The following is a 27,104-nucleotide window of genomic DNA, read 5'->3' on the forward strand; positions in this document are numbered from 1 at the left end:
ATTTGTCCACATATGTTTAGGGAGCCAGTATATGCTTACAAAGTCATTTGGGAGATGGAAGAGGATAGGACTTAAACACATGCTGGTTCTAACCTCTGTGCTCATCCCTGAGGCTGGAAGCCACGGTGACTCAAGTACTGTTCTGCAGGAGGTGACCTGACACACTTTGCCCTACCAAGCTTCTCTTCTGAGAGGAGCAGAGCTGATTCACATTTTGATTAGTGGATACAAGAAATTCTGGGAAGGAAAGCCCATCTGGTGACTGAAACTGGGCACCAGCCCTGTTCCCAAATATTCTCATAGACCCCTCTCCATGAAGAGGCAGGTTAGCAGCATGGACTCTGGATTCAGTCCCAACACAGCAGCATTCTGGCCATGTGACACCTTTGCTGTGAAGATGAACATGAAAAGGGTGCGTAAACAAACCTGAGGAATGGCTGAGTCCCAGAACTGCACTTTTCCTTGTCTTCTCCCTGACTCAAAGGAGATACATAAGGACATGTTTCTACTCATAGACACAGGCACTGGACCATGGGCTACTTGAGGATGCAGTCTGGTCTCTTTCATCCTTTCCATTCCCCAGGGCCACACCCTGCCCACGGGTTCTCAATGAAACGTCGCTGCATACCAGGCACCATGCCTTGCTTTCATGCAACATATTGTGTGCAGTTTTATCCCTGTGAAAACTCTAAGGAATCTCTCCTGTATTCCAACCACCCCCCCCCACACACTAGGCATGCAAGGCTTGGAAAGGTTAAGAGCTTGTTCAAGGTCATAGTGGAAAAGTGAGGAAAGATTAAAAGCCAGCTGCAAGTTATGGTGTTAAGCAGTTTTCCAGGTTTAGTGTTATCACAGGCCTGGACACCTAACATCCTGTTCAGGTTGCCAGGCGGAATATTCTGCGGGGAAGTCTGAGAGACCATCAGATGCGACCTCTTGGTTTTGCACTGATTCCCTCAAGGTCACACAGCTATAGTGTGCAGCAGAACTGGGACAAACACATAGTGCATTGCTTCAGCCTCATGTTTGAAGTTTCAGGAGGAAATGAAGCCTTAGTCAATAGATGTTCTTTTTTTTTTTTTATGTATGGATCAGTATGCCATGAGCTTGTCTCTGGGCTCTGGGCCCTCTCTTTGTAATACAAATGTAACTTTCCTATGGCAAATCTCCAAATTCCAAGTAAAGAAGGGCACACCCAACACCCCCAGAGATTGCCTGCCAACTTATTTCTCCTGCTCCACTACACTTCAAACCAGACAAAACAGGAGCTCAGGCTTACTTGCCTGCTGATGGAATGCCCTTCCCAGTCCTTGTGGTAGGTGGTGCGTGTGTGTGTGTGTGTGTGTGTGTGTGTGCGCGCGTGTATTTCCCATAGAACGAACAAGAGCTCTGAGCACTGAATGTAAACCCAAAAGATGAAGAAGAGAGGATTCAGCAATTCAAATGTCCCAGTGGACACTGGACATCTAAACTGCGGTCTACAGGCATGTGCTGGCTTGGAAAGAGATCTGTGGGTCTACGTCACAGCTCCATCTCTTTTTTTTTCCCCCTGATGTAGGATCTCACTCTAGCCCAGGCTGACCTGGAATTCACTATGTAGTCTCAGGCTGGCCTCAAACACACAGGGATCCTCCTACCTTGGCCTCCCAAATACTGGGATTAAGGGCGTACACCACCACGCCCGGCCCTGTTTAGCTTCATTGAGCTGTTTTCTTGGGCATAAAATGGGTATAAAATGATATCGATTACTTAGAGTTGTTAGGATCTGAAGAGGAAATCTACAGTAGAGAGGCTCAAGTAGTGGGGATTCTTTTCTTGTTTTAGAAAACCCTTTAAGCATATCATCTAAGTCCAGCTTGACAAAAAGTTATAGGACATAGAAATAAATATTTGGTGACTATTTCTCTAAGGCCTAACACTGAGTTAGAAAATCCTGGAAGGCTGGGTATGCTGGCACAGAACGTGGGAGGTAGAGGCAGGAAGATTGCCACAAATTTGAAGCTAGCCTGGCCTACATAGTTTGCTCCAGGCCATTCAGAGCTACATATCTAGAAGACCTTGTCTTGCAAAAATATATATGGTCACAACCCCAAAGTGATGGGATGATGGTGACGGGATACTCACAGGCCTGATTCTTTGTCCTGCTTAGTTCAATTTCCTATGTGGTTTGCTGTATGCAGAGGAGAATAAGACATACCTACCACTAGGGGCAGCAGAGAGGAGGAGGCCTGGTGGACTTTCCCTGTGCGTGTGGGGGAAGAGATGGAAGAGAAATGGGGAGCCTGACTGATGACTCTAGCAGAATCTTAAGAGGTGACCATGTGATCCCCGGAAGATGAGGTGGAGGAAGACGGCCTATAGAAGGGTGCAAGATGAAACGAGGCAGAAAGGTTTCGAGCGAGGCAGAAGGACAGACCAGAGAGACCCGGAAGCAGCAGATCACAGGGAAGCTCATGTGCCTTTGGAGTTTAAGACTTTGTTCAGAAGACCATGGAGAACGAACGAGTCACTTATAGCAAGGCATAGCGTGACTTCAGATTTATATTTTCAAACACGTTAGGGCCAGCTGTACAAAAGTTGAACTTGACTCACAGAAAGGCTACAGGCAGGAGGAACAGATATTGTTGGAAAAGAACCTTTGGGGTCTGATTTGCGGTGGTGACAGTCAAAATAGGAATGGGATAGTTAGAAGAGATGCATGGTGTAAGACTCTCTAGAATGTGGAAATTGGTGATGCCACCTGAAGACATGGGTAATGAAAGAAGGGACTTAGGGGACAAGACAGTAAGTTTTGGAAAACTAAGTCCAAGCAGGCCATGTCTATAGGAGTGTCTACAGGATGGTGGGTAGGGAGAATAAGGGGGCAGAGGGACATTGTCCTGGGCAATGCCCGTTCCACTGCACATAGGATAGTGATGGGCTGAGGCCAGAGGAGTAGCCGAGATGAAGCAGGGTGAGTGTGGAGGCTAACAGAAAAGGGAAGATCTAAGGACAGAACATCATTGACAGCACTGGGGGAGACCACCAAGGAGATGGGAGGTACTGATGGATAGGTTGTGAGTGAAAGCCCCAGCATCAAGGAGCTTCCACAGCCAGCCTTCAGGAAGGATGTGATCAATGGTGTCCAGCGCTCTTTGGGCTGTTCCCACCCTACAGGATGAGGCAGTTCCAGTTCCAGCAGGCTCTACTGAAGAGAAGTCAAGTACCTTTGCAGAAACAAGATTTCCCCCCCCCCCCAGCCTAGTGTAGCAGGAGCTGACCACATGGCCATCCCACTCCTCAAGTTCCAATAGGGACCGCTTGCTGAGGTGAGTGTGGATGTGTGCATGCGTGAGTGTGTGTGTGTGTGTGTGTGTGTGTGTGTGTGTAGTGGAGCCTGCCACCTTGAGAGAAACCACCGAGGAGCTGCTCATTGTTAAAGGAAAAGCACATGAACTCCACGGGGCATAAGGAACACATTAAAATGGGGTTGAGGAGGAGAAGTTCTTGTCCCTCCAGCGCATAGTATCCTTTACAGAAATAACTGACTGCCTGGGCACGCGGTCATTAAATGAAAACCAAGAGCTGGAATATTTAACTCGACTTCCCATTTCCCACCACCCCAGAAAACACAGGACACAAAATGTCTCTACCACACACATGTGTTTTCTGCCTTAAAATTCCTGGGAGTAGCTGCTCCCAATGGAAAGAAATACGAAAACCCGAGGATTCACGTGAACACAGCCAGAGACTCTTGCTGAGGAGGGGTCTACGCTTCCCTGGCAGGGCTGAGGGTGTGTGTGTGGCGGGGGTGGGGGTTGGGACAAGAGACGCCCTGCAATTTTACTGCCATGAAATTGGTTCCAGATGGGAGCCAGAAAAGGTATTTACTCCCTGCTGGTGCCAGGCACAGACAGGACCTGGAGTAGCTACCTTCTTCGGCTCATAATTGCCCAGTGCTGGGCAGCAACTCCCCTGAGGGTCTGGCCAGGGCTCCTGGTGATGGGTGGACCAGGCTGCTTCTTGCTTGGAAAAGGCTATTTTGAATATAATGACTTTCACATGGACTGTGGGTTTGGGGGAAGGCATTGTGGCTAAGGTCTAGAGGGGAAAGAGAGGGAGAAGCAATGAGGTGCTTGTCTATGAGGCAATGGATGTGACCCAGGCTTGTCAGCATCTTCTCCAGGTTAACCTTCCAGAGCTCCGCTGGGAACCAAGAGACCGAGGCATCCTCTGTGGTGTTCCCAGACCTCCCCATGGCCCCCAAATCAATGATTCACAAGTATGTCGCTTCCCAAGCAAGTCTCTCCCACTTGGGTTGATATGTGGCCAGCCTAGGGGTGGAGAAGCTCCGGCAGCTGTGGACCCAGACGGGTTGTTGACTGAGAGCCTTTGTGGCCGTCAGAAGGGAGGGGTTAGCTTCACCCACTCAAGGCACCCGCACCCCACTGGCTGGTGTGTATCTGTGCCTCTTCAAGGCTCTCAGGGAGACTGGCAGGCAGCAGTGGGCAAATGGGCGTTCTCTGGCTTACAGCGCCCCCTAGCACTGGCCAGAGGGATAAGGCTTGTGAGCTCTCCATGTCTGAAGACTGGACAGCTTACTGGAGCTGACCTTTGGGTGCATTCAATAAATACTGAACTGGACTCTGTTGCCCAGACTTTATTCTTGCCCTCAAAGAGCTCACGCTCTCCAGGAAGGAAAACGTGTGGGCAAGAAATCCCATTAGAGTTAGCTAAGTCTTACAAAAGAAGAAAATGCAGGGTGCTGTGGGGATGCATGAGAGAAGGTTACTAGGAGGAGGTAACGTCTACGTTGAGATCAGAAGGGCTTGTGAGAGTCCAGTGAGCTCTGCAGAGCTTTCTGACCCTGTAATGCTCCTGATCCAGGAGGCAAACAGAAAGATGAATAAGTAACTACAAGAGGCTCCACCAGGAACAAGATCCCATGTCTCTGCCAGGCCTCTGACATCAGTCTTCACTAAGGTTCTTTGTTTTCAGCCTTCAGTCTCGGAGGAACGAGCAGAATGGAAGTTCGTTTGGTTAAGTGCTAATAGATGGGTCGGTGGTCTTCAGTCAGGCACGTTTGCTTTGGTTAAATCTGCTAATATGCCAAGATCTACCTTTCCTTCAGAAACATTCACCTTGCTTTTGAGAATTTCCTAGGGAATGATAAAGGTTTTTTTTTTTCCTTTTGTTTTGAGACACCATTAAGTGATACCACTCCTCCAGTGAGCACAGAAATTGAGTCCTGCCCAGGTGAAGTGACTTGTCAAAGACTTGGGAGCTCACCTCTTCTGTAGGAAGGCTTACAACGGGTCTCAGGGCTGGATCCTCCAGAGAGGAAGTTTTCACTCATCTCCTTGTAGAACATGCTCAGAATGTTTTCAAAAGGATTCAGATATTAATTTAGAAAGCGGGGGGAGGGAGCAGAGTCAGGAATTGAAACTCGGTCGTAGCACTGTATTTGCACCGACTGTGTCAGGGGGTTCTGCTGTGGCAGAGACCTATCTCACCAGTGTGGGTAGTTCTCCACAGGCTGGACACTCTGGATAGAGACTGTGAAGAACATGTTCCTGGACATAAGAAAGGAGCCAAGAATCTACGAATGCTGGCATTTTCCAAGCCAGGGGGCAAGCAGCAGGTCACGTGACACGGCCGCGGGTGGGGGACTGTGCCCCACGAATGTGACGGAGACAGCCAGATACGGGGTGTCTGCCATCCACACCTGGCTCTGCCACTAGCCAATTGTGAGGCACTAGGTAAGTTCCTCCACCTGTCTGAGCCTAATTTTTCTAACACATAAAGTGAGGATGGGGTAGCAACTGAGCTCCACTGTGTAGTCCTTAGACCCCTAAGGAAACCCTGCCAACAAACTCCAGCGTCTTGTAATCTGAGGCACAGAGGGTACGCACGGCCCCGCCTTCCCCACGAAAGAAAAGAGCTGGCCAGCCTAGTAGGCTTGAGGACATGTTGACTGGAGGTTGAAACTTTTTAAACCCAAGACTTATAGATCTCCCTTAAATGGACGTGAAAAGAAAGCCCTGTGTGGTTTTAGCCTGCCGGATGCCCTAAGGTCCAGACTGAAGGCTGCATGGTCGGCTGGGAGAATAACTCACTGGGGACTCATGGAGCACCCTCCTGCTTGTCCTTGGGGTCATGACTCAGCTGACCTTGCTGGGTGGGCAGAGGGGAGTACTTCAGCTTAGGCATAAAGGAGAACTCTCAACCAAGAAGGACTTTGAGTTCTTTTTTTAAATTTTTCTTTACTGACCATTTTTTATACATGCATATAGTGATTATAATCACCTCATATTACCTTTTCTTTGTCCCCTCCCCATCGTCTTCTAGTGAACCCTTTCTTCTTCCAACAAGCGTTCTTCTACTTTGATGTATCGGTGTGTGTGTGTGTGTGTGTGTGTGTGAGAGAGAGAGAGAGAGAGAGAGAGAGAGAGAGAGAGAGAGAGAGAGAGAGACTCCCAGTGGATTTAATTAATGTTGCTTGAAAAGCATGTACAACTTACCCATGGCTGTACCACTGAAGAAAATGTCTTTCCCCTACCCCAGCAACCATTAACTTTCAATGACTCTAAAATATTGCATGGGCCAACCCAGGATAGGAAGTGAGAGGAAATAAATCAAAAAGCAAGCGTTGTTACCTTTCAACTGGGGAAACAACTAGAAGACACATTTTCCTAAGGACATAGCTGCTGGGATGCAATGCTTCAAATGGTTTCTCTGAGGGACCTGTTGTGTGACATACAGCAGATGTCATCTGCCTGGTACTCAGGCTCCAGGCAAGGCTAACATCTTGGGGAAAACATTGACACTTTGGACAAAAGTGTCATTCACAAAGAAAGCTGAGACGAGAGGGCCTCCGTCATGTAAGGTTCTTAAGTAAAGTGGACTTGGTCTACAGTGTCGCATAAAGCCTTCCACATGACTGGCACTGCACAAGTTCCAGCCAGCCTCTCAAATCCCCTCAAGTATGTCCTCATTCAACCTGTCCTTCAGAGAGGCCCCAGGGTGCCCAGGGCTAAGGACTCAAATGGTTACAGGCTATATCCGCATTCAAGCCACCCTATTTCATGGCCAGAAGACCCAAAAGCAGTGTGGCCAAATATCTCAGGCCTCCAAGTGCATGCAGTCTGGTTGGAGAACAACGAAACCACATCCCAGGAGACGGGGTTGGAAGGATGCTGAGAGGGGGGGCAGGATGGAGAGACAGAGTTAAGGAGGGGAGGCTCTGACAAGCTGAGGTGAGACCTGATAAAAATATATGAAAGCTGCTTTACTTTCACCAAGGCTAAGTGTTTAAGGGGGAAAGGAGTTGATGAAATGTTCTTAGAAGCACTCAGGAGGATTGAGAGTTCAAGGCCAACCTCAACTACATAATGAGACCTTGTTTCACAGCAAACACAGCGATATTACAACAGAATGTTCTTGGAAATCACATCCGCCACAACGTTTTCTGCTTCTGCTACCAAAAAGTCACTTCGCTGGGTGTTCCTGAGGAGAAACATGCATTTTCCCAGCACTTATGCGGTGCAAACTTTCAGCCTTTTTTTTTCTTTGAGGCAGCGTGTTCCAGGCTGGCCTTGAACTCACTATGTAAGCAAGGATGACCTTGAACTTGAGATCCTCTGGCCTTCACTGTTAGAACTGTGGTCATGTGATACTAAACCTGGACTAGGCAAACACTCTTGCCAGCTACATCCTCAGCCTTACTTTCAGCATTTCTGAAACATACAAGTCTCCAAAACAGCACAAGAAAGAAAGAAAAGATGTTTTAAGTGTGGTCGGATTAAAAAGACCTCTGCTGCTTTAGAGCACTTGTCTGACTTGTGGGCAAAGGAAATAACCATCTCTCTTGATAAGGACAGTCAATGGAAAAGTGCGAACGGAGCTCCCCTTTTCTGGGCCCCTTTCTTCCTCTGGGTAGCATGCGCGATAGTTTTGCTTGCTTTTCCTTGGTGGAGGATTATTCCGGGTGTAAACGAAGTGAAGTGTGGGATCCTGCTTCTAAACGCACGTAGTGCGGGCAGGGGGTGGTGCTGCCCACCTATAATCCCAGCACTGAGGCAGAAGGATCAGAAGTTCAAGGTCAACTTGGGCTCTGCATTGGGACCCTCTCACAATAGATAAATAAATAAATTAATAAAATATGTATGTGTATATATCTCAGAATAACTGGGTTAGTAATAGGGTTATTATTCACATCATCTGTCACAGTTACTCCTCTTGGAGACTTTCCCAAGATCTGGTTTTACTCCATCTTTGCATTAATTCTCCTCAACACTGGGTGCCCTCAGACAGCCTCCTTACACACTACCCTTCCGAGAGCCCCGCTTTCTCAGTGCACTGTAACCTGGGCTTGTTTTCTGTCCTGATCTCCCCGTATTCGACCATTGCCTTGGCAGCAACAGCCCTGCGCGGCCAGTAACGGGTCTGGTGAATGAGCCCACCGCAACTTCCCTTGCTCTCTGTGAGTTCAGGCAGGTAACTATCTGAGCCAGTCCCCCCCCAAAGGGAATGGTTTCTTACGCGGGAAAGAGAGGAAGGGGAGAGAGAGAGGGAAAAAGAAAGAGAGAGAGAGAGAGAGAGAGAGAGAGAGAGAGAGACAGAGAGAGAGAGAGCGAGCAAGCATTTGCCCAAGTCTTTCCTCTCCATCTCCGCTCTGTCCAGAAAAGGTGGAGAGGTAGTATTTCCTTCTAGACTTTCCAACCGGCTCGGTGTTAGCGGGCGGATGGGAGCGGATTCTGGTGTGGGTCCCAGGCCGAGGGCGGGCGAGTGGGCGTGGGGCAGCGGCCCTGGCGTGGGCTCCGCTGGTGGGGAGGGGGGGACCAGGCGGGGCGCGCAGGCCCGGGACGCGCCCAGCCCACCCACTCGCGTGCCCACAGCCGCATTATTCCCTATAAGGATCTGAACCGTCCGCGGGCCCCGCCCCGTCGCCCCGCGCCCCCGGCACCGCCCCCTTTTTGGAGGCCCGATGAGGTAATGCGGCGCTGCCATTGGTCGGAGGGGGCGGGCCCCGAGCTCCCGAGGGGGGTGGTCCCCGGACGCCCGGCGCTATATCCCCGGGCAGCGGGCACCTCGGCGCAGAGTGCGCGGCGGGCAGGCAGCGGGCTCTCTCGGGCGACTTTTCTCCTGCGGCTCCCGCTCCTTCGCACCCCACCCCAGGCCACCCGCCGAGTCGCGCCCCAGCAGCGCCCCTGCCCGACCCGCAGGGTCCTCCGAGAGCCGCCCTCGCCGCAGCCTCCCAGCGGCCCCGCACGGCGGGCGAGCGAGCGAGCTCCGGGCTGCAGCCGTCCGGCGCGCGCGCGGCAACTTTGGAGAGAAGAGTAAAGCGGTCCCCGCAGCGGACGGCAGAAGCGACCATGACTCCCTGGCTGGGGCTTGTGGTACTCCTGGGCATCTGGAGCCTGGGAGATTGGGGCGCCGAGGCTTGCACATGCTCGCCCAGCCACCCCCAGGATGCCTTCTGCAACTCCGATATTGGTAAGCGCTGCTGGAGCCCCCCTCCCCCCCCCGCACCAACAGCCCACCACCCCGGGGCGAATCGCACGCTGCAGCGGGAGACTCAGTTTCCCTGGGTGGGAACTCTGGCAAAGCTGAGGGTGACGAAACCGGGACCAAGAGGACCCTGGCAGGCAAGGTCCCCACTGTTCCTTTTGACATCTGTTAAATTCCCCCATCCACACTCTTGACGGGGGGGGGGCTAAAGAAGGGGGAAGTAGGGTGCAAGGAGGTTCCTAAAAGTTAACTGAAGTGCTGGGACCCTGCGGACTTTTTAAAAGGGAGTAGGAAGCCTTATACAGGCAAAGTTGCAGGAGAAACTTGGAGCATTGTGAGGTTGCTTGCCTCCTGCAACCCTTGAAGTTCATTCTTTTTCCTTGAGACCCAACCTCGCCCAGGGCTCTCCAAGCAAGGACTAGAGCTTCTTGCACTGCCAAGTCTGGCTGGATGGAAGGGGAGAATAGAGAAAGCTGTGGGTTCAACCCTCCCCGTTGGAGGAACTGCATTTGAGAGTGCTGATGGCAAGCTGGAGGTGGTGTGTGAGGGATCACTTATCACATAGCTGTGAAAATTCACAGGAAGGCTATTTTTTTCCCCTTGAATGTGTGTGTATGTGTGTCTGTGTGTGTGTGTGTGTGTGTGTAGACTGAGCAAGGGGGTGGGGGGAAGATCTGTCACCAAAAGAACGGAGATGCCAAGTTCCGCATCGTGGTGACAGCTCCAAACTGGACTTTGTGTCTTGATTAGAGACCTAGTAGGAAGCAGAGGCAACTGTCTTGGAGGACCCCCAGAGCGCCCTGACAGAACTTGTTTGGGAGTGTTGGGGACACTTGTGTTTAGAGGGCCAAACGTGAAGTGAGAGCTGGAACAAGTCGCTCCTCTCCTGTCACGCTCATCAAGCACGCCAGCAAGTCCAGGGTCCCCGCTGCGCAAGCTCTGGGCGGTGGGCGGTTGGGTGGGACCGCGCGCTCTCGCTGCCCTAGCTCTGTGCGCATCCGAGAGGAAGAATGGAGCGCGTGTGTGCTTGAACTAGTCCTAAAGGGAAAGGAAACTTCCCACTGGGCGAGGGACTCCAGTTGTGGTGAGGAGGGGGATGGGTGGGGCCCAGGCAGGGGGGACAGATGAGGTGGGAGGGACGCTGCTGGGTGGGCCAGGTCAGACTCGGGGGAAAGTTGGGGGAGATGGCTGTGGCGGCCAGAAGGTCAGTTCACTTGGCAGTGAGGGTGTTTGTGTGACCTGTGGTCACCCTTGTTGGAAGTTTCCTGGGACCCACAGGCACACCCTTCTCTTTTGCTCTAGGGACTGGCTGGCCCCTCGCTTTGGGGATTGCTTGCAAAGATCCTTGGAGGCTGCTTGAGGCCTGGGAAGGTCTTCTCCCCAACCCCCAAATGTCCCCACCCAAATACCTTATGGCTTTCCCTTCCTCACGGCAGTGGTGACATTCCGGACTAATTCACGCTGCTGCGTTCTGGCTTTGCTCAGCGCAGAGCACACTCACGGAGCCGGCGGGGAGCAGCTAGCAGGTGGAATCTGGGTTGCACACTACGGCCCTGCCAATAAGGGGCCGGGTTTGTTCAGTTGGGTCTTGTGGTTATGTGTAGGGAATCGAAGAGTTTCATCCCTACGTCCATGCCCTTTGCTTTGAGATTCCCACCCTGGAAGTTCACCAGGGAAAAGTGGCCCCAGGATCCAGCAAGTAGATCTTTCTCCCAGTGGCCCTCCTAGACTCTGCTGGCTGCTGAGGTTTCCATCAGGTTCCCACTGTGGATCTGAGCCGATGCAGCTTCTTGTAATTTGGAAGGGAGGGGGCCTATAAAATACACCCCCCCACACACAACTCTTTTTTTCTCCCTCTTATAAGACACTTCCCAGAGAAAAATCCAAGTTTCTAAGAAGTACCCTAAACCCCAGAACATTGTAGTAGCAAAAAGAAAAGAAAAATCTTCAATGCTCTGGCGGGGCTCCAAACTCACTTAGCCTGCCTCGGTTTGGTGCAGTGCACTAGTAGCAGGGATGAGATAATGCTTTTAAAAATGGGAGGTGTGGGTGTGGGCCGCTGGCTTGTTGACCTCCTGCTGCCTGACAGTCGCAGGCACCCTCCTGCCTCCAGTAGATGGCTCCCAACTGCCCCTGCTCAGAGCCTTGATGCTTTCCAATTTAGCTTGCCGGTCTGCTCAAATGAAATTATCAGTGGGTACCCCCATTCCCTTCTGCACCCTATGAATCTTTGCCAGAGTCCCCTAGAGATGCTCCAGCCAGACATCTTTGTCTTCCAGAACCTTCCTGATTTGTTTTCTCTTCCTGGCCCGGTGCCATGTTACCAGGGCAGGGCACAGCATGCTTGGTTTGGCCATCCTTAAGGTTCCCTACCCATGGCCTTCCCTCTCTTGTTTCCTCATCCACCAGTGTCTCTGTTCCCTTTATTCCCCAAAGCCCAGGGGACTGGCATTGCCTTCTGGCTGAGGAGGAGTTAAAAGGTGTTTCTATGGCAACTCTGGGCCCTGCACCCTATGGAAGTGTTTAGGAGAAGAATAAACTACACGAAGGCTTATCAAACACACGATGGGGCAAAGAAAGGGACTTGGCAGCAGCCAGCACTTTTGCGGCCCCCTCCCCTTCAGTCACGGCCCCTGGAGTGACTTATAAAACCTTGAGTCTGGAGAGGCAGGGGAGGGTGCTGGGAATGAAGCAGGCAGCCTTGGCCAGGCAGATCCTGTGCTGGCAGCTCTAGCCAGCTGAGAAAGGGATGGACAGTACCCTGGGCTTTCTGAAAGTTAGTGTGTGTGTGTGTGTTCTGCTGAGATGGGGACAGTAAGAGAATTAATTCTACTTCAGAAGGCCAAATCCCTCTTTGCAAGGAGCTCTGGGGAGGTGGCCTGGAGGGCCAGAACTTCTCCTGGGCCTGTGAAGAACTCAAGAATGGGCCTCTCTTCAAAGGCCAGCTGCCAAGCCTGGATGATGGCCCTGGATATCTAGCTCTGAGTTGTTTTGACAGGGGCCTTTGCCAGCAGATTCCTTCTGTATCAGATCTGAGGTGTGGTTTTAGCTAAGAGGCCATTTTCATAGAAACCTGATCAGTCCCTCTCAAGCTCAGCACAATAAGAGTTCAACACTGGTGTTGGCCACTCAAGAAAAGGGAAAGGATGGGACTTGGGAGCAGAGCCAGCCACCTGGTGGCAGCAGAGGAGGACCCGGGCTACCAGTATCTTGAGAACTTTGGAAAAAGAATGGCCGAGCAAGAAAGAGGCAGCTTTCAGACTGCCACTGAGCACTTCACAAGTGTGGGCTCTTCTGTCCACTCTGCAACTGTTAGCACAAGTTCTGTCAGCACCCATTTTTCTCAGATGGAAAATACTGAAGCTGAAACTGGTTACACTTGCCCCAAACTACCTATGGGCTTAAGTGGTAATGCGTCAAGTCAGTCTAAGCCATGCCATTCTTTGAAACACTTTCTTACTTTCAGTGTCCCTTGGCATTCGAAGGCAGGAAGCTGCTTCTAGCACTGTGATGGAATGGTTGGTCAACATTTGGAGGATGTGCTCCTTGAAGGCAGTTGGACTGGACTGCCCAGAGGTTTTAATTAGGAAGACAGAACTTATTAATAGCTTTATGATAAAGAAAGAAACTTCCAGTATTCTTTGGCTCTTGGAACTGTGAAAGACCCCAGAATTCATTAAGCCAAGGTAAACTTGCTTTGTCTCCTCTGAGGCCAGAGAGAAGGGTTGCCAATAGACAAGACATGCAGAAAGCTCCCAGCCTCACAGTGGGGGGTTGTAGCTCTACCTGGGAGCTGCCCCATGATAGATGGTGGTGGGCGGGGAAGCCAAGGAGGAGCTCAGAAGACTGGGTCCTGAGTGGGTGCAGAAGGTTCCCCCTAATGGTCCTGTCCTGTGTCCCTCTGCCAGCCCCCTGACAGATAAGGCTAGAAAGTGGCGGGGAGGTGGCTCTGGTGAAGAGATTTTTGTTTGATTTGCTGGAACAGCAGGAACCGTTGAGCTCAGCTGCTGAATGGCACATTCCAACAGGTTCATTAATGGAAAACAAGAACAACACCACCATCCTCCATCCCTTTTGGCTTGTACTATTCCAAGCCAGTATGGACAAGGAGGCCCCTTCTTCCTGCCTTTGTCACGATCAACTCCTGGGTGGCCTGGTGAGGCAGCTCAGGGTGGTGGGAAGGCCTCTGGGAGGGCAGAGCTGGGCTCTCATCCTTCCCCTGGGCTTGCTGGCTGAGCGGTTAGGCACGTTAGTGGGTGCCTTTAACCTTCGGGTTTCCCATTGCAAAAGGGGACAAAGAATTTGTACTGCTTCAGAAATTTTCTTTCCAAGCTTTTTTAAAATAAGTGATCTATTCGTGAATGTCTGTGTCCATCATTTGTACCTATCTACCTATTATCTCTTTGTATTTATGTATGTATGTATGAATGAATGATGTATGTATGTATGTATGATGTATGCATCTAACCATCTATCTATCTTTTCAACTCCTTATATCCACTTGCCTAAAATCAGAGAAAGATAAGCCTTTGATTCTTGTTCCTTCTCCATTTTCCCCATATATTTTTCAGACATCAGCACTCCCAAAAAATCTGTAGCAGATTCTTTCCCTTAGAAACTTGAACAGTAGAACACTCAAGGCTGGGATACCGCATAAAACTTCCTGCTTGTTTTCATTCAATAATATATCGGAGATCTTCCCCAGCATTCTTTCTATGTCTTGTATTCCATATGGTTTAAATTAAAGAAAAGAAAACACCTATTAAGTATAGAGTGATTATTGTGTGCCAAGCACTATTCTAGATATCAGTATACACTCACTCTTTTAATTCTCTCAACAATCCTTTCGGGAAGGTGTGTTTTTGTCATTTCTGCTTTATAACTGAGGAAACTGAGGCTCAGAAAGATCAGGTAACTATTCGGAAAAAAGAAAATGTAAGTGAGAGGAAAGCCTGGCTCAACCAACAGCCAAGGCAGGCATTACTGGGGAAAGCTTGAGACGGGCTCTGGCCTGACAGGCCAGAAGCGGCTTCCCTTACAGACTAGAGGGTCTTATCCAGGCTACGGGGTCATTGGAACTCTCTGGTTGCAAGGTGTTCCTGGACTATTTAAGGAGCTAATTAGACAGGTGGTTTGGGCAATTCCAGGGAAGTGACAATTCATTTGCAATTGAGATAAGTGGCCCAGGTCACTTCTGGGAACCAGAAACTTAAACATTGTAAAATGACAATCAAAGTTCAAAAACTGGAGACATTCTGGTTCTAACAGTAACTTGTTCAAGGTTATGCAACTGCTAAGTAACAGAGCCTTGTATTTATATGCATGCAGCCTGGCTCTAAGATATATCCAACTGTTGTGCTGTGTGTTACATTATGTTGAAAGGGAGCAAAATTAGGGCCACTTAGGCCAAGCCGATGGGATCATTTTTACATGGTGAGAGGGGCGCACATGTCGGGAGGGCCATGGCTCTTGCTGCAGTTCTGGAGGGCTTCAGCTGGAAGCAGCTATAGGCTTTTGTATTATTTTTGCGGTAATAGGAAGTGGAAGCCAGGTGTGGTACCTCTCACTTTCAATCCCACAATTTGGGAGGTTGAGAGGTAGGGAGACAGCTATGAGTTTGAGGCCAGCCAGACCTGCACTATAGAGTGAGTTTCCAATCAGCTAGCGCTAGAGACCCTGACTCAGGAAAAAAACAAAACAAAACAAAAAAACAAACAAAAAAAAAAGAAAGAAAAGAAAAGAAGGAAGGAGGGAGAAATGAAGGAAGGAGAAAAAAAGCAAAAAAAAAAAAAAAAAAAAAAAGCAGTGAGCTTTCTGTTACACAAACTTGCCTGATCTTTGGGTTTCATGAGAACTCAGGTTCAAATGTATATGGATAAGCACACACACAGGGGTTTGCTTACTTACTCAGATGGCCCCTGGCCAGGCTCATGGCGGCAGCAAGAGGACTGACCTCTTTCCCCTGCCTCCCTCACTGGTGTGTGTAGATGGTGCTTAGATGGGAGAGACGGGATGGCCATGATGTGGATGTGGACTGCTGAGACCAAAGCAGGGTAGACCAGGTGAGAAAGACCCTAGAGTCTTAATCATTATGCAACCTGTTTTAAGAATGTAACTGTCGGGCTGGAGAGATGGCTTAGCGGTTAAACGCTTGCCTGTGAAGCCTAAGGACCCCGGTTCGAGGCTCGGTTCCCCAGGTCCCACGTTAGCCAGATGCACAAGGGGGCGCACGCATCTGGAGTTCGTTTGCAGAGGCTGGAAGCCCTGGCGCGCCCATTCTCTCTCTCTCCCTCTATCTGTCCTTCTCTCTGTGTGTCTGTTGCTCTCAAATAAATAAATAAAAAATTAAAAAAAAAAAAAGAATGTAACTGTCCTGCCTGAAATTCTTTGGTGGAGTTATAAAGTGGCTTTTACAAGGCCCAGTATGGGCTCCACCTGCCCCTTCATGTCTCATCACTGGCCCTTCCTGCTCCAGCTGATCCTGTTTGCCCTGGCTCTTGGCCCATGCTGTGCCCTTGCTTTGTAAACCCTCATTAGCTCCTCATTTTTCCAGCTCTCCTTTGGTCCTCTTTTTTCTTCCTGTTCCCTGGCATGGGTACAAAAGAACCATCTCATTTCACCCAAAGTTTAAACGTGCTTCAAGACATTGTATCTAGTAAAAGCCAGATTCTCTGAAGTTTCATGGGGCGTTCCCAGAGGGCGTCATTCCTAGGCTGGGAGTCACATTCAGGCCATGTGCCACCTAGAGGGGAAGCGCCTGCTTATTGTGTGCAGTGCCCAAAAAGTCTAGTCCCATCTTCTGGTGGATGGGACACTCTGGTATCCTCCCGCAGAAGACAGCGGGATTCCTCCCCGCTTCACCTCTGTGGGAGATCACCAACTCTAATAATTACCTTTCATTGCAGCGCACTTATTAGACCCCCGAGCCCGGGCTAAATTCCTTACCTATATGTCAAATCACCCTTTAGGTGGGGGCTACCCATGCAGGTTCCATGGATGAGCGCTCGGGGGCTGGGGAAAGAAAACCACTTGCCCATGATCATGCAGTCATGCCATTCAGAAAGAGCCCTCTGCAGCCTATGACGCTTATCAGTCCATCTTCAAAGCTGGTATTTGGAATCATTCCAGTAGACCAAGGACCATGACTATCTATGGTTTGGAAGGTTCACCGCTTTTTGCACGTGTGTGTGCGCGTGGGTGTGTGTATCAATATCCAATACTCTCACTTTACTTGAGCTGAGGAACATGGAACTTTGAGAGGTGATATTTTCCATGGTCATGTACAGACAGCTGAGTTTCAAAATCATGATTGTTTGAAGCCCTTCTTCTGCCCCAAATCTAGTGCTTTGCACTCTCTCAACACTGCCTCCTACAGGACACAAATAAATTCCCTATTTTAGTTTCACGAGTCTTCACATTATAGTTTTAAGAACGTTTGATACCATTTGAGGAGTGCCCCAGGGAGTAAGGCAGGCTGATGAGAGGGTCATCATCCCCACTTAGTGGATGTCAAAATTAAGAACTGGTATGGTTGGGTAGCTTAGCCATATGGCTGATGCATGGTGTTGGGGTTGGAACCCATGGCTTCTGAGGCCAGACCTGTTTTTCTTCAAGGATCTGGGCTGCCCTTTCATCTTCAGACTGCTCTAGTCCATTTGCCTGATAGGCAGAGGTAGGAGGTGCTGAAGCAGCCACAGGAAGGGCCTTGGAAACTGGCGATGAAAAACTTGCATGTACTCCACCCATGTCCACCACCTAGGTGGAGACTCAATGTCACGTATTTGTCGAGGTGAGGAAAGAACTGGTCACCAGTCTGGAGACCTGAGGTCTACTGCAGGTTCATCACGTGACTCTGGAATTGCTGTGGTGATGTCATCCTCCCTGGGCTTCTGGACCGTGGGAGGAGTGGCTGTGTGTGTACCTACTATTGGCACACATGTTTCCTGAACGCAGTATGCCTCAGTGTTTCCTGAAAGAGGCTCTCCAGTGGAACTGGGTTAACTCCACCAGCGCACCCTTTAGAAGCAGCCTTATCAGAAGCATGCTGTACTGCAACCAGAGCAGGATCTCTGTGGCTGTAAAAGTGGGTGAGGACTCTGCCTGAACATTCCCTCTAATGTGACCACCAGACTTCCTCTTGGAACAGAGCTGACCTACCAAACAGCAACCGTGCAGACTGAGCTGAAGGCTAGATTCAGAATCAAGGTCATGTCAGGGTCTGTCTGTGACTGCCGGAGGACGTGGTGAAAATGAAAGTCCTACTGATACTGTTGTAGAAGCGGATGGGCAGACAAGGGGTGGAGTTGGGACTCAGTGCACATCACAGCAACACCTGCTTTATGCCTAGTCTATCTGGGCACTTCCTCGTCTGAAATGACATGATGAGCCCAGTGTTTTCATGTTTGGCACTGCCCTCTTCAGTTTCTAAGCTGGTATGGTGTACAGGCTCTGAAGTTAGGTTACCTAGACCAAACCCGGGCTTCTTTACTTACTGGCTGCATGGTTTAGGTAAGCCTGTCCTTTCCACCGTTGCTTTTTCTTTCTTTTTATTTTATTTTGCTTATTTATTTATGAGAGAGAGGCAGAGAGAGGAAGGGAGGGAGGGAGGGAGGGAGAGAGAGAGAGAGAGAGAGAGAGAGAGAGAGAGAGAGGGAGAGGGAGGGAATGAATTGGCATGCCATGGCCTCCAGCCACTGTAACAAATGAACACCAGATGCTTGCACCACCTTGTGTATCTGGCTCTATGTGGGTACTGGGAAACTGAACCCAAGTCCTTAGGTTTTGCAGGCAAGCACCTTATCAGGTGAGCCATCTCTCTAGCCCCTCACCCTTTCCTTTTCTGTATTTTACTTGGAGCATGCAATAGGACCTTCAGCCTCCTACTGCGAAGAGAGAACTCACTGATCATGGAAATTATAGGCTTGGTTTGCTGCCTGGCATGTGGTAAGGGTTTGATAAGTGATTGTAATTTGGTCTTACTGCCTCCCCTATGTGACTGCCAGATGCCAGTAGTGACAAATAGTGAATGGATGAAGGTATTTGAAAAAAAAAGGATAGCATTCAAACCTTTCTAGGGAAGAGAGAGCGAGAGAGAGAAGGAGAGGGAGATCAAGTTTCGCTGTGTCAGGCACTCAATAAGAAAAGGTTTCTCCCTATGGCTAGACTAGAGTGTTGACAACAGCAATAAACTCATAAAAAGGCCAACACCACTGCTTATCTTATCCAACAGAGAAGACCAGAGATGGCTACAAACCAGAGGGGCCATTTGGGCTCAGGAGCCAGGGTGGGTACCAGCACCATGGGGTTCCCGGACAGCTTAGCAGGGTTCGATTCATTCAAGCTCCTTTAAGCCATGGGTATTCCTGAGGGCTTCTGGAACTTTCTGCCACACCTGATCCTTAACATCTGGGTCTTATTTTGTTTGAAAGTCTAACCCCAAATAGTTCACATTCCTTCTGGTGTCCCTCTAAGAAGTTTCCAGCAGCAGCAGCAGCTCCCAAGCAGAAGAGGAAGGCGGGAAAAGAAACCCAGGCAGCACTGCCCAGAGGAACCAGTATAGGAGCCACCCATACAGTTTGAAATTTTCTCATACTCAAATTATAAAAGGGAAAAATAAGCATATATGTATGTATGTGTAATTATATAGATATGCATATGTATGTATGTGTGTGTGTGTATATATATGTATGTGTGTATACACACACACACACACACACATGAGGCAGGGTCTCACTGTAGCCCAGGCTGACTTGGAACTCACTCTGTAGTACAGGCTGGGCCTCAAACTCACAGTAATCCTCCTATCTCAGCCTCCCAGGTGTTGAGATTAAAGGCATGAGCCACCATGCCCAGTGAAATTAATTTTAAAACTATACTTAACATCTGAAATATGAGCATTTCACCATGTAAGCAATTTAAGAATTATTTCCATGACTTCACACTTTTACTTTTTTATTTATTTACTTGAGAGAGAGGTAGGGGCAGAGAATGGGCTCCAGGGCCTCTAGCCACTGCAGAGGATTCCAGACACACATGCCTCCATGTGGGTCCTGGGGAATTGAACCTGGGAACTTAGGCTTCGCAGGCAAGCGCCTTAACTGCTAAGCCATCTCTCCAGCCCTCCAGTGTGTGTTTTACACTCAGCTCCCCTCAGATGGGATTGCTGCATTTCGGCTGCTTGGTATTCACCTGAAGCTAGTGGCCATGTTCATTGGACAGTGCATGCCATGTTAATATTGGCAAGTGTGAGAAATATACTTCCTCCACATTCCTCTTGTGTTGTGGGTTGCTTGCTGGGATGTGGGGGAGCTGGATATGCTGGGCCAACCAACGCTAAGAGGCAACTGGCTTAGCTTTGTCGTAAGAGGCTTCAGGTCACGGAGGGCAGGGAGCTCATGTCTGGTGGCCTTGTAAAAGCCATCTCGCCCACTTCTCTCACTGGAGTCATGGGGAAACTGATACACGGAGGTAGAGAGATTTGGTTTAAGAGATAAAATTGAATAAAAATAATAATATGCGATGGCAGGAGAGATGGCTCAGGAGATAATGTGCTTGCCACACAAGCATGAGAATTTTGAGTTTGGATCCCAAGCACCAACATACAAACGCTGGGTGTGGTGGCACATACCTGTAACCCTAGTGCTGGACAGCAGGAGAGAGAGGGTCCCTGGGGGCTCTTTGGGTCAACCTCTGGCCTCCACATGCATGTGCATACATGTGCACATGTATCTGCACACACACATGCACCCACATGAACACCCCAACACACAACACACAATAAATAAAAGACTCGATAATATTTACTATATTGATTCATTGTAATACAACCTACTTATGCTTTCTTGCCTGACATTATGACCCAGAGAAATAGGTACTTTGTTTTTATTTCACAGATAAGGAAATTGAGACCTAGAGGAATTAACTATGAAAGCCACAGTATGTGTTGCCAGCCGCTCTAACATCTTTATATGCACATACCTGCATGCAGATTTTGTTATTTTCTAGATTCCTTCATGTCGGGAACTCTGTTCTCATCGTCCCACCTTACAGACGGAAATACTGATGAGACAGGCTTGAGAACACCCCTGCAGAGTGGAGCTGGATTTGATGCTATCACGGATTCTGTCCAGATCTCACTGCTGCCTGCTGGCCCAGCTGATGTGTGAACAGGGAAGTTGTTTCCCTGGCCTGAGCCCTTCCTGACCCTCCACACCTGGGCCATGCAGTTCTGGACACACATCCTTTCTGCCTCTCTCTGCTTCAGGGAAGGTGTTAAAGGGAAGCTCTGGCCCCCCAGACAGCTTGAGGAATACAGGTTGAAACAAGCACCTCTCCTCAATCTTGGCCGATTCCTGGGCTTCCCAGCCCAGGGAGACCAAGTTCTTGGCCAAGTTAAGCAGGGTGGGAGGAACACTTGTCCACTCTGCCTGCCCAGTTGGGGCGAGGTTCATGTATGAGGATGGAAAGTGGTATGCGTCTAATTGCAGAGGGGGAGGCAGGCTGTGTGGATTAACAGTCTTTAAATAGACACCAGGAAACTAAGAATAGCCTTGCTGCCTGGAAATCGATGGGTAATCCTGACCACAGGTTGTCACACAGTAGCTACTCAATAAATGCGGGTGGACCACAGAAATAAATACTGAGAAGGGGCCAGTGGAGGGGTGTTTTGCCAGCAAAGCTCTGTGTGCCTTATACAGAGAACCTCAGCCCTGGTGACTTGAGTTTCTACATAGGCTGGAGATCTTTGCTCCCATCCACGATTACTGACTTTGGAGGTTGTTAGACAACTGTTTTGTTTTATGAGGACAACTCACTTAAGAAACCAGGGAAGACAAGTTCAGTGTGTTTTTGACTCTATTTCTGCTGTGTTATTCACTGTCCTTCCAGGTTAGGAGAGTTGCTTCCTTTTGCTCTGTTATCAAGACTTTGGACCAGGTATGGTGCCAGGTACCTGTAATCCCAGCACTTCGGTGACAGAGGCAAGAGGATCGTGAGTTCTGGGCCAGCCTGGGCTACATAGCCAGGACCCCTGCTCTGTCTCCCAAAGATTTCGGTCTTCCCTAGACACTTCGCAGACTCTAACTAATGTCCCATCAACCCTGGATTAGCCTCCCATACCAAGCTCTGGGACCCTTCCTGAAGCCACCTCCCTGTGTGGCTCAGAAGAGACGAGGGGGGTCTTCTTGGCAGAAACCCAGCAATGCCTTTGTAGGTTCTCAGGTCCACTTCAAGGACAGGAGCAGGCTAGGTTTCCAGAACTGTGGGAAGTTTGAAGTCAGTTCCCATGGTGTTTCTCAACACCACTCTTACAAAATTGCTCTTTGGGAGAGTGGATCATTGTCTTCCCGGAGCTGCGCATGGCCATTGGCATGGTGAAGGCCCCGAGACGTCCTGATACATAGTAATTTGTTTAGCTCAGCTGAAGCCAATGGTTCCTAAACATATCTGGCCCAGGAACTCATTGTCTCCATGGGGACTTCTCAGATCAGGATTTGGAAGGTCCTCTTTGCCCATTTGCCGGCCTTGAGGTTGGTGAGTTCAGATGAAGAGTAGGAAGTACCCGTGTTTCACGGGGAAGTTGCTCAGCTGGAGCTGTTGAGCAGAAATGGCTGTAGCCTTGTGAATGTGTGCTTAGAGCCAGAAAGAGGATGGAGGGAAGAGGGACCACGGTACTCAGGACTTGCTTCATCTTATTTGACTCAGGCTGGGGCACAGTTCAGGTTTTTTTTTAAACTTAACTTTAAAAAAAATTATTTGAGAGAGAGAGAAAGAGGCAAAGAGAGGGAAAGAGAAATTGGGTGCACCAGGGCCTCCAGCCACTCACTACAAGTGAACTCCAGACACATGTGCCTCCTTGTGCATCTGGCCTACGTGGGTCTTGGGGAGTTGGCTTTGCAGGCAAATGCCTTAACCCCTAAGCCATCTCTGCAGCCCACATGTCAGATTTTTAACTCGGGATCTTGGCTAGTTTTCCATTTCTATAACAAATAAAATGTGTGTGTGTGGTGGGGGGGGGGGAGATTTCATGTGGCTCATGGTATCAGAGGTTTCAGTCCATGGTCCCTTGGCCCTGTGTTGGGCCTGTGGGGGCACAGGGCATTTGTGGAGGAACGGAGGGGCAGAGGAGGGCAGTTTACTTTCTAGTGGTGGGGAAACAAAAAAGAGCAAGAGACCAGCATGCCCAGTTCCTTTCCAGGCCTTAATCCAAGAACCTAAAACCTTGTAGCTACGCCCCACCTGCTACAGGCTCTGCCACCTTCCAGTGCACTGTGCCAAGCTCAGGAACACGCCTGTCTCGCACGAACCTTTTGGGGACAGTCCAGACCCAAACACTTGTAAATTTGCTTACACCATTATGGGCTTGACAGGAGGTACTTAAAAGTCCAGGGCACAAGTCCAGTGGAGGGGCAGGCCATGGGCATCAGAGGGACATACAGAGGTGGTTGGGTCCTTGTTCCCTTAGTCATCTGAGGCTGAGTTCTCAACCCTGCGGGTTTCTTACATAGTGGTCGTGGTCATTTAACAGAGTGTGTCTAGAATCTGATTGGAGCTAGACATGCAAATTCCAAGAGGTTCAGGCATTCTTCCAAAAGCCTCCTATCACCTGGGAGCTCTTATCTTAAAGAGACACTGAGCCTACTGTGTGAAAATTAAATGACGGAAAAACCGAGGGGGTTTAACCCAGTGATCTCAAAATGTATGGCTCTGCCAATTCAGCGAGTGCTTGCTGGGTAGATTTGAGGTAGTCAGCTTGGATTCCAGCGCTGTGAACATGACTGGGGCACAAGGCCAGGTACCAGCCTGCACAGGACACCAAGGGCATTCGTGTTTCTACCTGGAGAGTCTTTTTTTTTTTTATTTGAGAGCAACAGACACAGAGAGAAAGACAGATAGAGGGAGAGAGAGGGAATGGGCGCGCCAGGGCTTCCAGCCTCTGCAAACGAACTCCAGACGCGTGCGCCCCCTTGTGCATCTGGCTAACGTGTGACCTGGGGAACCGAGCCTTGAACCGGGGTCCTTAGGCTTCACAGGCAAGCGCTTAACCGCTGAGCCATCTCTCCAGCCCATCTACCTGGAGAGTCTTAGCAAGCCAGGTGCTGGGGCAGCATGGTGGTGTGGAAGAGGGTCAGCACCCCCAGGCCGGGCTCTGTGCCCATTGCTATTCTTCTGGGTGAGTCACCTCCTCTCTAAGGCCTCTCTCGGTGGTGGGTGCAGTTAATGTGAAGTCTCAAGTGCCTGAGAGCTGACCACTGAGACTCTCAAAACTGGTGAGAAAGGCCGCAGAGCTGGATACGTCTGGCTGCCGTGAGAGGCTGAGGGCAAACAGAGCCAGGATAAGAACCCTTCTACCTGAGCCCGGAGCAGCGGGGAGTGGCCAGTAAGAGAGCTGCTGGGAGGATCCCAGGCCACAGGAATCCAGCCTGGGCTGGGGAGGGAAGAACTCCTGCTCATGGGCTGATAGCACAGGCCAGGCAGGCAGCAGCCCATAGTCACTGGGCTCTGGGCTCCTCTCCCCCTTCCCCTCCTTCCTAATTTCCTATTTCCTGCCTCCTCCTCTGACATGGTTATAAATAACACCGGGCTGGCCTCTGGGCTGAGCATAGGTGACCCGGAGGAAAGTGAGGGGACCGGCCGGAGCTGGATCTTGCTGCTTGGCCGGGGGGTCATGGGTTTCAGGTTGCTCAGGGGAATTTTGTTTTCTCGTTTTTTCCACTAGGGAGTATGGTAGTGAAAGCGGAAATGATCTGTGTTGGCCTGGGGGGGCCTGGCCTGGGCTGGTGCCGGGTTACACCTGCAAGAAACTGCCTCTGCTTGCTGCAGGTTCCTGGGCCAAAGGAGCTAGAAAGAGGCTTAAAGAGGAGGCATCTCAGGACACACAGAAGACAGAGTGCCATTCCTGGCAGAAGCTGAAGGCTCTTGCCCCAACCCCAGCCTGACCCACGTAGGAGATTACACGTGCAGAGGCCATGTCTCAACGTCCATGTGTCCAGTGCCCCATTAGTACATGAATGGAGACTTACTGAGCACTGCTATTTGCCAGGCATGGGCAAAGTGCTGAGGTCATTAAGAAGAGGTGTCTATGGCCCTACACTCAAGGGACTCAGCCTGTCCCTCACTTGTGTAAATTTGCCCAGTTCCAGCTTACAACCAAGCAGACTACTGTCAAAGCCTCCCCTTTTACTGCTGCATCTTTTGTTTCCAAAAGACCTTCAGGATATAAACAAAAGAAGGCAACAGCTAATGCGCTGCCTGGCTTCCACTTCCGCTCGCTGACTTGCTCACAGGCTTACAGCAATGCTTGTTTTCCGTGGTAGTCATCCTCCCACATGGTTTTCTAGGAAAGCCATCAAGCTTGGTCTTTTGAGTTTTTTTTTCTTTCTTTCTTTCCTAGAGCCTCCAAGCCTCAGGGCCTTGAAAGCATCTTTTGATGTGGGCTGTGACATGATGCAGGCTGCTGGCCCCAAGGGGCGTCTTTGTCTGATTCACAGAAGGGTGCTGCGACTCAGTCTTCTCACCCTGCTTGGTCCGTGTCTGAATGTGGCTCCTGTGCTTAAGACCACTGCCACTCTCTGGCCATGGCCACAGACCCTTTCCCTAGCATCTCCTCCTGCCTCCTCCTAAGTGTTTTGGACTGTTTGTCCATCTGGTTCTGTTACGGCTTTCACAACTTCTGGGAGCCTGTCACCGGGGTCCAGTGGTCACCTAGATCGTTCAGTTCCTTTTTTCTGTTTAATCCCACTTGCTCATAGTCTTCAAGATGAGCCTGAGGGTCTTTGTTTTCAGCTCATTCTTAGCTGGAGCTAGTAGCTTCTTCAGCACATGTCCTTGGCAAGCAGGTGAGAGCCCAGAGAGCACCACAGGACATGGTTACCTCCAGGAGCCAGGGAACACCTGAGACCAAGGGGGGCCCAGGGCTTGGGGCATGTTTTGGGGTACACTCGCCTGTGTGAAAAGTCCACACATGCTAGTCCTTTTAATGATGAAAGACGGTGTACTCACATAACAGGTGAGGCATACTATCTGAATGATAGAGAGGCCACACTGACTTTTCCAGATATTGCTAAGGATGCTCTCAGTGCCGGTGTTACAGGTGATAAAGGTTAGGGGAGAGATACTAATTGGCTTCAAGGTTCCTGAGACCACCGTGACCCACCTGAGAAATCCAGGTGGCTCCGCATTCTTTCAGTCTTCCTCTTTTTGCCCTAGAAAATGACATACTCCGGAGCTTAAGATAGCCCTAGTGCAGATGTATGCATGCATGGAAATGTCACAGTGCGGCTGGAGAGATGGCTCAGTGGTTAAAGGCGCTTTCTTGCCAAGCCTGATGCCCTGGGTTTGATTTTCCCAGTACCCACATAAAGCCAGATGCACAAAGTAGCACGTGCATCTGGAGTTTGTTTGCAGTGGCAGGAGGCCCTGGCGTGTTCATTCTCTCTCTTTCTCTCTCTGCTTCTTTCTCTCTTATCTCAAATAAAATTTTTTTTTAAAAAAAAGAAAAAAGAAATGTCACGTACAATTACGATGCATTAGTAATTATAATAAAATCCTTCTAGGAGTCACCCTGGGGCGTTTCTGCAGAGCTGGTGTGGGGACAATAGTCAAGGATGCACAAAGAGATGAGGTTAGATAAGCAGCTAGAGACTGAACCCCAGTTCTGCTGTTTATCAAGGGAGTAAAATGTTACAAATTCCGAGCCTCAGTTCTCCCAGCAGCAAAATGGGAAGACCCCCCATTGCTCATGCAGGGCTGGCGAGACGGTGGGCAAGAGATGGCAGCAGTGAATGGCCTGTCAGCGAATGCGGAGGTAAAGTTGTCCTGCGTCTTTACCTCCCAGCGCAGATCGGTGCGCTCCCTCCGCCCAGCCCCTCAGGTGCCCTCAGTGCTGCACAGAAGTCTCGGAAGGTTGGTGTGGCCCTTGTGAAGGCTGACTTTAAAGTCAGGTTTATGGGGGCGGGAGAGATGGCTCAGCAAGTTAAAAAGTGCTTTGTTGTACAAGCATGAAGGCCTGAGGCAGCCTGAGTTCAATCAGCCAGCACCCATATAAAAAAGCCAAGTGTGGTTAGGGATGCCTGTAACTCCAGTCTTGGGGACAAGCTGAGACAGAAGAATCGTGGGTTCACAGGTCAGACTATGACTGAAAAAAAAAAATGGAGGTTCCAGATTCACTGAGAGACTCCAACTCAAGGAAACAATGTGGATGAGGAGGAAGCCTGATATTCTTCTCTGACCTCTGCACATGTGTGCATTGGGTGGACACACCTGTATATGCGTGTGCTTAAGTTATACATACTCGTACCATGCCACACATATATTCTGCATGCCAACAAAAAAATAAATAAATAAAGGTTTAAGAGGGCAGATCAAAGAAGGGTAAATGACTTGGCGGAAGGCGGGCAGGGAGTGGAGATCCATAAAAGAAACACAGGCCAGATGAGAGTGAGAACACGGGCCCAGAGAGGTAGAGCCTTTTCTTGGGGTCACTCAGCTGGTCGAAGAGGAAGGGAGGCAGCTTCCTCGGCTGAATCCCTGAGCCAGGTATCTACTACCGACCCCTGTAGCCACCCAGGCAGCGGATGTCTCGGTCAGTGGAGGGACACTTCTGGAGGGTCACATCG

At 49.9% G+C, this 27,104-nt stretch overlaps 2 protein-coding genes across 3 annotated transcripts in view; one reads left to right on the forward strand and one right to left on the reverse strand.

Moving 5' to 3' along the window:
- Syn3 (synapsin III) overlaps positions 1–27,104 on the reverse strand; it is a 525,100-nt gene that overhangs the window by 295,378 nt on the left and 202,618 nt on the right. The gene's annotated exons all lie outside the window — the stretch shown is intronic.
- Timp3 (TIMP metallopeptidase inhibitor 3) overlaps positions 9,101–27,104 on the forward strand; it is a 50,335-nt gene continuing 32,331 nt past the window's right edge. The window contains exon 1 of the mRNA XM_004650252.3: positions 9,101–9,474. Coding sequence (XP_004650309.1) covers positions 9,354–9,474 — 121 coding nt within the window. The 5' untranslated portion in view covers positions 9,101–9,353. The remainder of the gene's footprint in view (positions 9,475–27,104) is intronic.

The sequence above is a fragment of the Jaculus jaculus genome, chromosome 6 (genome assembly GCF_020740685.1).
Source record: "Jaculus jaculus isolate mJacJac1 chromosome 6, mJacJac1.mat.Y.cur, whole genome shotgun sequence".
Classification (NCBI taxonomy): Eukaryota; Metazoa; Chordata; class Mammalia; order Rodentia; family Dipodidae; genus Jaculus; species Jaculus jaculus.